The 13,124-nt window shown below is 32.2% G+C and overlaps 1 protein-coding gene across 3 annotated transcripts in view; it reads right to left on the bottom strand.

Annotated features, from left to right (window-relative positions):
• The window catches only part of CCDC178 (coiled-coil domain containing 178), a 515,586-nt gene that overhangs the window by 37,962 nt on the left and 464,500 nt on the right, over positions 1 to 13,124 (bottom strand). The window contains exon 22 of one of the 3 annotated variants that reach the window (XM_063610669.1): positions 7,975 to 8,046. The exons of the other annotated variants lie outside the window; for them this stretch is intronic. Coding sequence (XP_063466739.1) covers positions 7,975 to 8,046 — 72 coding nt within the window. The remainder of the gene's footprint in view (positions 1 to 7,974; positions 8,047 to 13,124) is intronic. 3 annotated transcript variants of the gene reach the window in all.

Genomic DNA, 13,124 nt, shown 5'->3' with positions numbered 1-13,124 from the left:
CCGATAGCCTCGGGACATATTGAACCTTTCTTGAAAAAAATCATCTTTTGAAGCCGTTTTGAATGGCACATCAGGTCAAGCCAAAGTTTAAAAATGCAACTTTAAGACTTTGATGGACACCATCACTGCTTTTTTTCCTCATAAAGCTTACCATTGCTTGGCAATGTGTGCTTTAGAGCATGACAAAACTAAAGAGAATTAACTTAGCCATCAACTGCTGAGGGAGAACAATAACAAGGAAGAAATTTCCAGCTAGAACTCCCTATTAATCTACCTCCCTCTGACCATGTGACATGGAAACATCTCACTGCACTAAAGCATAGTGGACGCGGTGTTAAGAAGTGACATGTTTAATACAGGATCTGTACAGAAAAAGAAAGAATTCACCTATGACATATGCTAGATCATTTGGAAATTTAATATAAAAACCAACAGAAAACAGTGGACGTTTTATCAAAACAATGTACATTTGCCCTTCAACAGTTACTGTAGGCATGCCATACAGAATTATTATATTAAGGCATTTTCAAAGGGATAAACATAAAATTAACAATAAAAACTGTTTCTTAAAAATCCCAAACATTTATAATGAATGCTTATATTATATATTTATAATGAATGTATATATCATATGTTTATACAATATAATATATTCTGTCACTGAAAACTCTTGGTTTTGGGAATGTGGATAATTGCTGATATCAGTTCATTTTTAGCATATTTTGCAGAATGAAAAAACAAAATTCACATCCAAACATTTAATGTCAAACACAATTTTTATATTAAATACTTCCTCATACCGAGTAAAAACATGTTAAAAATGTGGCTATTTGATGGGTTACATATGCAGGATCCTCTGTAAAACATCAATAAGGAGTGTATGTAAAATTTGGGAACTCTTTTGTATATATATTTTAATAAAACAATTCACTTAACTAAATACTTGGTGTTGCATGTAAATTGTTTATCATCATTATCCTCATTATGCATTGTTATAAATAACACATATGTATTTATGTTTGGTTCCCAGGAAAATAAAGCCTCTATTTTTGGTTAGTTGATTAGGAAGACGAAAAGACTTTGAAAACTATAGGTATTTCAGCTTACTAAATGCTGAATTACATTGTCCAGAACCAGTTTATGGGCATTTCAGATAATTTGGGCTATTAAATTAAAACTTAGCATTATTATTTGAAGAGAAATTTTGTCAAACTTAAAAAAAATTGTGTTTTCTTTAGTACAAGCCAAGCCTGACAGTCAATGCGGGGAGGTATGCTGTATCTTGATATACTCATTAAGACATTTGAAAAGTTTAGTTCATTGTGTATGTTCACAACTACATAAAGAGTCATATTAAGACGGTAATTATTGTTCAGGGACGGGAAGGGTCTGGGTATTGGGGGTTCAGGAATGATCCATAGGAGGTAGCACTGACCCTGCATTACCTAATGTATGCATCAATGATTTAAATAATATTAATTAAATTTGCTTTAACAATAAGATGCAGAGCACATGTATATTTAAATTAGAAATTACTTCAATTTGAAACAGTAGACAAGGCTAAAGAAGCTGACATTTAGTGTCAAGTAAACATTAATAACAGAAGAAAAGAACCATGACAAATATTCCTGAAAATAATTTCATAGCATATATATGTCTGAAATTTGTGTGATTTTTTTACTGGTCTTTATTATTAAAATATGATCTTGCAGTTTACAGATTTTTTTAAAGGGCAAAAATGAAATGAGTGTGAAGGAAATTTTGCTTGCTTAAAAACTAAAATTATCAATCAGTTTTACTACAGGATATCTCATTTCTGAAATTAGATGTGGAAATATATTTTGAAACACATATTGAAGTATAGTTCTTTATATACTACCTAAATATATTTTTTGCTGAGGTAAACATCCTGAATGAAGGGGCCATAATCTTATAGATGAATACAATTTGCTAAATGACACTTAACTATAAATTGTCCGTTGTGGGTGGAGGCTCTGAAGAGATTAGATTTTTGCTATTTTCTGAACAAAGACAAATAATCTGTCAACTTTCTCAATTCTTGTCAATGTGACTTATTTAAACAACACAGTTCCTAGGTTGATTGTATTCACAGTGGGCCTGTTGAGATAGCTTCTTTGATTAACCCCAGTTTATAGCTGAGAAATCTATATTTTAAAGAGGTTAACTTGCTTTAGGTTATTCACTTCTGTCTAACTTAAAGTTTAAGTTATTAACCATGATGCCATATCAGTTAAAGTTCAATGGCTTTTCTCTTTCTCTCTCTGATATTTTAGCAGTCACTTCTAGATTAAGGATAGTCATAAAGACTGCAAGAAACACACAAGGGTTCCGTAGACCTTTGCCACAGAGTTTCCTGGAAAATAGGCTGTGATGCAAAATGAACATCTAGATATGCTTGTTAGACATTATTAAGAAGTGCATGATAAAACCTTATCACATAGCATAGGTTTTCAAATTACTGTCTACCTCAGACCTTACTTTACTAGTTCGTTGTAATTTGGAATTTTTAAGACAACAACAAATGGGAGCCTACCTTGTACAAAAATTGGACAATAGACTATTAAGACAAGAAAAGTTCACAGCAATAAGCCAGAAATAAACGATTTTCAAAGAAACGGCTGTAGGATGAACTCTTAGCCTTACTTAGTGGAATCAGATATCTCAGTGAAAAGTCACCTACAGCAAAATACCACTTTAATTTTCTCTAGTGTTTTTCTTATTCCAAGGCTGTAGTTATTTGGAGCCAGCTTAGCTCTCAGAATACCTTATCATTTCCCCCAAGAGATCCTAGGATACTTGGAACTACACCTATGAACAAAGATTTGTTTGTCAAAGAAAATAATAAATTAATACTATTAGAGTAGCCACAAATACGACAAAAAGCAAGTAAGGGAAAGATGAGCTGTAGAGGAATTCCTTAACAACAAGGTAAATTTTACAAGTGGGAGCACTTCAGCATGTGTAAACAAAGCAAACTGAATAGTAATGTTTTCTACAGCCACAAGTCAAATGAGGAGAAGCAGCTGTATGCAGTGTCTATTTTTATTCAGTTGTCTGTATTCTAGCTTGAGGTAGCCATAAAGGCCTTGAATTTATCCATATTCACGTGTTAACTGAAGCCTCTTAAACAGAGAAGTTTTTAAGGATCAACTAAGAAAGGGTAATATCTCAAAAAAGAGTTTTTTTTTTTTTTTTTTTTTTTTTTTGCAGGGAAATCAATAGCTAATAGGCCTATGGAAAAACAAGAACCAGGAAAAGGAAGAATTAAAAGCAATCTTAAAGAGAGAAGAACCAGTATCCAATAAAATAACATATGCACACAAACACATTTGCACACGAAAGACAAAAAGACTATTCAAAAGAATATTTAAGGAAAAACAACTAAGATGCTGCAAAGAATGATCGATTATATCAAATAGCTATGACAACAATTATCTTAGGAAAGTGATTACGAAAAAAACCCATCTTAAGATATCAGCAGACAATGATCACTCGATAAATGTTTATTAAAATGGACCCAACTTGAACTGATAAAAGTTTACCTGATAAAGGGTATAAACCAAAAACTTCCATCAAACATTTTACTAAATAAACTTCAGAAATCTTCCTGTGGATGTCAGGCAAAATAAAGTAAGGATATCAGAAATCAATACCCCTTTTTAAAATTGTATTGCAGATTCTTGTCAAAACAATAAAAAAGTAGAAGGACAAAAGATAGCTATAAGAGTTAGAAAAAAGGCCGGGCACGGTGGCTCACACCCGTAATCCCAGCACTTTGGGAGGCCGAGGCGGGTGGATCACCTGAGGTCAGGAGTTCGAGACCAGCCTAATATGGTGAAACCCCGTCTTTACTAAAAATACAAAATTAGCCAGGCGCGGTGGTGGTCGCCTATAGGCCCAGCTACTCAGGAGACTGAGACAGGAAAATCGCTTGAACCAGGGAGGCGGAGGCTGCAGTGAGCAGAGATCGTGCCATTCCTCTCCAGCCTGGGAGACAGAGCGGACTCCATCTAAAAAAAAAAAAAAAAAAAAAAAGAAAAAAATTGTCTATATGAGAAATCCAAGATGCTCTACAAAACAACAAGTGGAGGTGATGAGGGTTTAGGAACTTTCTGCCTATAATATCTGCACTGAAAAATTAATAACTTTTTTTTTTTGAGACAGAGTCTTGCTCTGTCACCCAGGTTGGAGTGTCATGGTGCGATCTCAGTTCGCCGCAACATTGCTTCCTGGGTTCAAACGATTCTCCTGTCTCAGCCTCCTGAGTAGCTGGGATTACAGGCGACCCCCCACCACGCTGGGCTGATTTTTGTATTTTTAGTAGAGACAGGGTTTTGCCATGTTGTGCAGGCTGGCCTTGAACTCCTAACCTCAGGTGATCTGCCCGCCTCAGCCTCCCAAAGTGCTGGGATTACAGGCATGAACTGCCGTGCCCGGCCCATTTTTATAAATCAATATGACCAATTTTGAATTATAATAGAAAAATCCTATTTATTACCATAAAATAAAATGAAAGGTACTTAGGTTTATATCTATTAAAAAATGGGCAAGATTTTATAAAGAAAGTTACAAAATATTTTGAAGAACAAAGACTGAATAAATCTGGAGGTATAATGTGGTCATATATGAGAAAAGAGCGTCATAGACAAATCAGTTTTCCACAAAGTAGTCTACAATCTCATCAGGTTTCATGAAAGTTGATCTAAAATTCACATGGAAGAATAAAGGACTGAGAATATGTAATGAGACAACTGTGAAACAAGAGAACAAGCCTGAAAAATTTGACATGTGATATATATAATTTATCTTAAAGCTGTAGGAATTAGGAGTAATATTGGGATCATCCAAACAGAGCATTTGATCAGCAAAGAGAACTGAGTATCAGACACATGCATATAAAATGTAACATATGACAGAGCTATCACTACAAATCAGTGTGGAAAGGATGGCTAATAATTGGCTAGCTCCATGCAAAATAAAATAAAATGAGATCCTTAACTCACAACATAAAGAAAATCAAAGTAAAGTAGATTGAAATGAGGAAAGTTAATCTTTAACAATTTTTTAAAAAACATGACATCACTTTATGGCTTTGAGGAAAGGAAGAATTTTTAAATAAAAATTAAAATGATAACTTCTAATGGAAAAAAATGGACAAATCTAACCACATTTAATTTTTTAAGTTAAATTTAAACAGAGAACCATATAAGCTGCAGGTTTAGAGAAGACTTTAATAACACAGCAGACAAGGATTAATTTCTTTAACATATAAAAAGCCCCTATAAGTCAATAATAAAAATAGAAACAGTATACCAGAAAAACATGGGCAAATTATACACATAGGCAGTTCACATAAAAGGAATGAAAACATTTGGCCTGAAAACATTTGAAAAGGTGTTCAACTTTAATAGTAGGATATGAATAAATAAAATTCAAACTCATCATATTGTCAAATACTAACAAAATCTATCAATATCAAATTTTGGTAAAGATGTGAAAAAATTAAACTCATATGCTGTTCAAATTTGTGTATAATTTGATACAAAAACTTTGGAGAACAATTTACTGTTTCGTATTGAAAATGAAGTTGTACTTTCCCTTTGATCCAGCAATTATACTTAAAGCTACATACTCTAGACTTGCTATAGTAAAAATTTGGAAACAATCTAATTGTCTTTGAAGTAATGCAAAATACATTATGGTATGTTCCTACCCTAAACCACGGCATTTAAAATAAACACACTGGCTGTATGTGGTGGCTCATGTCTGTAATCCCAACACTTTGGGAGGCCAAGGCAAAGAGGATTGCTTGAGCTCAAGAATTTGAAACCATCTTAAGCAACATAGTTAGACCCTGTCTCTAAAAAGTAAAATACACATTAAAATTGCAGGTGGTATGTATGTCAGAGAAACAAAAAAATCTTACAAATAATACTTTTTGTTTTAATTTTATTACTATGTAAAAATGGCATTAAAAAATTGGAATGGTAAACACAAAAGGTTAATTAACCACAAGAAAGGAGGGGAATAATAATAGGAAGAGGCAGACTGAGGGTTTTGAATGCGTCTATACTGGTTTAAACATGCAAAACAAATATAGAAAATGTCAGGATTTACAAAGCTGGTAAAGTTACACAGAAATTTATTGGAAACTTGTTCATTTACTTATAGTTTATATATAACTCTGTAACTTACTGCATGCTTAGCTGTTTCATTAAAGAACAAAATCTATGTTAAGGTGACATCTCTGCAAGAAAGGCATCCTCCACATTTTGTGGCTTAGAATGATATACTTTCAGAGAATTTATTATAATTTGTTTGCTAAGAGTATTCTATTATACTTGACCATCTCCCAAAATAAAAAAATGGCTTTCTGTACAGTATTTTTGTTATATACCCACTAAATGTGATCTTACCTATAATAAACAAAATATCTGAAATACTAAGTTTATATCATTAAGGAAAAAATTACTACTTTTAGCTGCCTTATAAAATTGTTGGTATTTTCCTTCATCCCACTCATACAATTAACACAGTTGTTGGTTAGTGACTTCATAACTTATTTCATATGAAATTAAAGATTGCCATATGTAAAATATTTTCATGAGAATTTGAATTTGCTAGTTTCAAAAGGTAACCATAGAGCTCAGCTATTAAAAATATATTAACCTTAATAAACAGATATTTTTGTCAGGTTATACACGTATCATATGCTAATGTGTTGAAATAATGACTAGTATGTTTTTTCCTTAAAAATTCCTTAAATTGTGTCTGTGTCTTACAGAACATAAATATCATTGAAAACATACTTTAGATAAAATTAAATCATTTTTAGAGACATATGGTACCAAAAATTAACTCCCCAAAGCACATCATTTAACTGGCTTTTGCAATTTAAGAACCCTGGAAAAAAAGAAAGGGAACGTTTCAAGGAAATGAGAAGTGTCCTTATAATGAATTTCTTCTTATAAGAATCAGACATAACAACAGTCTTTTTAATTAAAATACAAATACCATATGTATAGTCATCTGAAAATGAACTATAAATTGTTTTGCCAGGAAACAAAGACCAGTCAATACTGAAAACAAAAAGTCCTTTAGAATACAAAGATGATAGTAACTGGCAGGGTAGACAGTGCATGAACAGCATTCACAGTTCTTTGTCTATGAATAATGATTTGTTCATTCTGGATTTGTGAAAACATATAACTGCTGGATTCAAATCTGTGAAAGAGATTTTCGAAAATACCTTATTTATATTTTTTTGATGAAAAACATCTTTATAAAAACTGGAATTTATAAAGATTCAGTTTCAACTGGTAGTTGAAAAGAACATAGAATTTCTCCACATGTAACATGAAAATCCATTAGATACAGAATCCAAACAGGAAATTAACAGAATCATTGCAATAAACAACCTTTATCAATACAACATGTATGACAAGTATGAAAAGTGTGGAACAATTCCAAATTTTTGAAGTAAAAATTACCTTCCAGGATAAATTAGCAGAGCACACAGGGTTTTTACGGCGGTGAAAATATTTTGTATGATACCACAATGGCAGATACATGCATTATACATTCGTCCAAATGCATAGAATGTACAACACCAAGAGTGAACCCTAAAATATGAACTTGGAGTGATGATGATGTATCAGTATAGGTTCATCAGTTGTAATAAATGTACCACCTGGCATGGGTTGTTGATAATGGAGGAGGCTATGCAGGGTGTGGAAAGGGGGTATTCAGAAACTCTCTGTACCTTCCACGCCATTTTGCTGTAAACCCCAAAACTCCTCTAAAAAATAAGATCTAAAAAAAAAATCACTTCTCAGTACACTGGAGTGAGAATTGGGAGTAGGTACATGGTGGTGACAGTGTGTGACAACTGTTAGAGGTTACAGTATTTCTGAAAGATGCACATGTATGCATGGATTAATTCATCACAGGTACCTGAAAATTTGAGAGTTCATCTGATATAATTGGCAGAGAGTTTGGAAGTTTCTTAGGTAAGAAGCCTGCAACCTAAGAATAGAAATATTGTGAATAATATTTTGGGAGAAGATGAAGGCATTTCAGAAGTCCGTATTTCCTATCTACAAACACAAACAAATAGTCCAACTGTAGAAGCAGCTCTAAGATTTATTCACATTTGACAAAGAAGAGAAAAAAATGCTCTATCCTGTAGATTTGCATTTGCACCTTAGGTAATCTAATTAAAATCATATTTAAAGCTTGGACAAAATATGATAAAGGCCATCTGGAAAAAATAATGAGTTTTTCCTATAGGAATTTATTTTAGATAGAAAGAAGGTAGATAGATAATAGCACAAATACATTCATTTATTTGCACTAGAATATTCAAATAATGGTTATAATTTCAATCTGCTTGTTGTAAGGTTTCACATACTGAAAGCATACTGTGTTTCTCAATTTCTGACAGATAGATAAAACTGATAAGTGAAGGTATGTGCATGCAATTTTAATTCAACAGAGTGATGTGAAGTGCAGCTCACAAGGCAAATAGCATAAGCCTTATCAATTCTGTTTATTGTAATAACCCAAACAATAGCAATTATAAACTACTCCACAGATTTTTGGCAAGGCAGGAATGACAGATATAAAAAATCCAGTTAATACTGAGCTATTTATAGTACTCAGTTACCAAGCTATACATGTACAATATACAAATATCAAAAGTAATGAGATATTTCTTTATCACCAAATCCATTCCACAGACTAGTGTTAAAGATCACAAAGCTCATTTCTGGAAATATCTTTTATTAACTGCTTAGATGTACTTAAGAAAAATAAGATCCACGTGCACTCCCAATTTTGGAGCTGGCATTTAAGAAAATTAAAGAAGAATTATTTAATTACTCTAATATAAAAATAATATATTTGATAATTCTGCATTTGGATCTCTGCTAATATATAAAACCTTGGTATGACAGAGAGAAAGCTGATCTACACAGACACTATTAATTTTTGTACTGAATAGTTAAAAATCAAGTCTATCCTTTTATATGAATATACAAATGTATTTCTTTGTATACTTTATAATTATAATACACACTATTACACATAACAGATAATAATTCATCTTTTTTTCATATTTAATAGTAGTAACAACCTGCAAAACTTAAAACCTTCTTAGTTTGATAATTTGATTCTGAAATAAAATTACTGCATTCTGGTAGATTTTGATAAAAATGTGTAAAGACAGTAGTTTATATATTTTGCTTAAGTTGCTAAAATTCACACTGAAATCCCATGAACAGTTCAATAAGAAATAAATGAATGAATGTATATGATTGATTCTAAAATTATTGTTCCCTATGATTGAAAGAATTATTAAACCAAAAATAAAACAAAATTATATGATAAAATTACCCTCACAATAAAAATCTAACTTTTCTCAAATGAATAATTGTTCAAAAATGGTTGAAAATAGAATTACATGACAGCTAAATATGAAAGATTATACTGTCAAACATAGAGATGAACATATTTTTGAAGCATACACTTCCTTGCCTGCTTGTCAGTCTTTTGCCCAAAAGTAATTAAGTCCCTTGATTTTAAAATGTGGCCAAATAAATGGTCTAAGCTGGCTCTTTTGGTTTTCATTTATGAGCTGAGGTTGAGCAATTTTCTCTGATTATTATCCACAGTATATCTTTATAGTCTTCTGAGACCCACTTATTTTAATGCAAAAAATCAAGAAAATGCTTTAAAAATTACATTTACCTAAAATTAATTCACAATCAAAACATTATTTGAAAAAGATTAATTATAGAGCTCATTGGTTTATTTCAAAATTTCAAGAAGAAATATAGTATATTTTTACTTTTAAAACATCAAATTTCATTATAAATACCCCCAGCATTTTTATTTCTTTTACACACAAGTAAACATAAATGCTTATGAAATTATTTGTTTTAAACAATTTGCAAAAATTCAACTGCAAATGTAAATAAAATACGCCACACAATCATGCAATGCGGGACAGCCTAAGTGTGGAAACTAGTCTACAGCTATAAAAATCATGAGTCAGAAAGTATAAGCTTCATTTAGAATGCAAAACTCTTATGACCCTATTACTGTCTTAGCTTCTTGTTAGTGATCTAGAATTGTTCTAGCACTAGAAGAATGGCAAGAGTAAGAAGAAAATCTGAAAAGTAGTGCAAATTGTCACAGATGCCCAAAATTTATAACTTCATCTGCTGGCTTGCACTGGTATATATAATTAAATCCAGGTTATGACAAATATTATCAAATATATTTATAACAAAACAATGCTTTTTATACATTAGTAACTAATATCATTCTTTCAGAAAACATTGTGAACTAAACTCAAGATACTCAAAGAATCTAAAAAGAACATAAGTAGCAATGATTAATATAAATGGAATACTATTGACTCATATTAAGGAAACTACAGATGTTCTACCACATTCTGGAAATTTATGATGGTAGTAGTAGAAGGAAGGATCACTGGATATTTGAAAATCTAAGCAGATCTAGGTATTACTGGGCTATGTGACTTAGTGTCATTTGAACCTTAATTGTCTCATGCAAGGAACAAGTATAGTTCTAAACTGGATTCAATATAAAATACTCATTCTTAATATAGGAAGATATTTTTGTTTTTGCACTGTTTCTAACAATAGAGATACAACATTTTAGATAGGGTTTTGAGTTTTTTGGCCTAGTTAATTTATTCCATGTATTTTGAGAATAGGCAAAATGTAATGAAAAATTATGAAAAAGACTAAGAGTTCACTAGACACTCTGAAGAGTGCTTTAATTTTAAAACAAAATCGATTCTTTATACAAATATTTTTATTGCATTGATGGGTTTAGAACACATAAGAAATTCCCACGAGAGAATGTGGAGAACCATGAGTGAAACTTGAGTAGTGAGTAGCCACCAATTCCAGGTAAGTGAATGATCTCTGCATGTATACTCTCTAAGCCTAGAGTAGAGCTGAGGACTCCTAAGTTTTTGTTTTCCCCTTGGCTTGCAGAAGAAACTAGTGCAAATTCTCTCTGGAAGAAAGCAATCTTAAACTGGGACACAAGTTTTATAGAGATGAAGATCTATTAACTTCTAGTCGACTGACTCTATTAATACATAGTAGAAACAATGAGATTCGCAGGAACAAACAAAAACTACCAGGAAGAGAATTATTTCAGAACAAGGATAATAAAGAGATGTTTTAGATAAACTGAAACTGAGAGTTTATTTCTATTGAACCTTCTAGAAAGGATGTAATTCAGAAAAAACGAAAATGATTCCATGGAGAGGCTCTGAGTTGCAAGAAGGAATGGTGAATAACAACAAAACAGGTAAATATGTAAAGTCAAACAAACATTCCCTGTATGAAATATTAATAGCAATGCTAATAAAATTATAATACCTAACTAAGGAGTATAAAAGAATCATGGAAACTAAAATGTTTTATAACAATATTATGTATGCCTGAAGTTCAGAAGTCTGAATTAAAATTCTCTAACTCAGTATATTGCATGATAGTTAAAATATGTGCTGTAATAAATAAAATATCAAATATATTTTAAATTAAATATGCATGGTCTATTTAAAGTACAATAAAAATAAAATTTCAAATAAAAGTTTAGATATAGTGATTTGACCTTCAAGAAAAGGAAGAGAAAAAATAGAATAAGAAAAAATAAACAAAAGTCTTCAATCAACTAAAAAGGCAGGTAGAGAGAAAAAGGAAGCAGTAGAAAAAATACAACAATTAAAAAACAAAGAGATACTAGAAAGAGGTAAAAAATATAATTGATTATAATAACCATATATGGATTACATTTTTCAGTTAGGACAGACAGAAGATTAGATTTAGAAAACGATGCTAACAAATATTTTACATGAAACACATTAAAAACAAAGATAGTCAAGATATAAACTAAATAATAAAAAATATATTATTGATTACAGGCATATACTAGCACAATGAAACATTGCGTATATTAGGCAAAAGAGACCTTAAGACAAATAGTGTTCTTAGATAGAGATTACTCATATCCATACATATATATCTAGATCTATAGATATCAACACATCAATTTTGGCAAATCGAAAATTAAAATAATGGTGATGATTGACAGGCTTAATAAACTTGATCTAGCATATATGTATATATGCATATATATGTGTACATACAGATATACATGCACTTGCCCCAAATTATAAATTATACCATCTTCTTAAGCATACATAAACATTAAAACTTGTAACTTATATACATTAAAACATAAACTGTATAAAATCTTAGGAGATCATAAAGCAAGCCTTTTATTACAATGAACTGACATGATATAAACCATGTTCCTGACAACAAAACAACTAAATTAGAAGTCAGAAAACAAAACAAACAAAACAAAAATGTCTATATCTCCTTAGACATTTATGAGTAAAGTTAAAAACAATACATTTGGCCGGGCGCGGTGGCTCACGCCTGTAATCCCAGCACTTTGGGAGGCCGAGGCAGGTGGATCACCTGAGGCCAGGAGTTTGAGACCAGCCTGGCCAACATAGTGAAACCCTGTCTCTACTGCGTGGTGGCACATGCCTGTAATCCCAGCTACTCGGGAAGCTGAGGCAGTAGAGTCGCTTGAACCTAGGAGGCAGAGGTTGCAGTGAGCGGAGACTGCGCCATTGCACTCCAGCCTGGGCAACAAGAGTGAAAATCCATCTCAAAATACTACTACTACTACTACTACTACTACTACTATTAATACATTTATCAAAATTAATCATAAAAAGTTGTTGGCTGACGCGGTGGCTCACACCTGTAATCCTAGCACTTTGGGAGACTGAGGCAGGTGGATCATCTGAGGTCCGGGGTTCAAGACCAGCCTGGCCAACACGGTGAAACCCCATTATGAATACAAAAATCATTTGGGCATGGTCGCGCATGCCTGTAGTCCCAGATACTTGGGAGGCTGAGGCAGGAGAATCACTTGAACCCAGGAGGTGGAGGTTGCAGTGAGCCAAGCTCAGGGCCACTGCATGCCAGCCTGGGCGACGGAGTAAGACTCCATCTCAACAATAAATAAATAAATAGTTAATTTTT

This window comes from Symphalangus syndactylus, chromosome 1 (assembly GCF_028878055.3).
Source record: "Symphalangus syndactylus isolate Jambi chromosome 1, NHGRI_mSymSyn1-v2.1_pri, whole genome shotgun sequence".
Taxonomy (NCBI): Eukaryota; Metazoa; Chordata; class Mammalia; order Primates; family Hylobatidae; genus Symphalangus; species Symphalangus syndactylus.
Note: the sequence above shows the minus strand (reverse complement) of the source record. Positions and strands in the feature narration are given on the sequence as shown.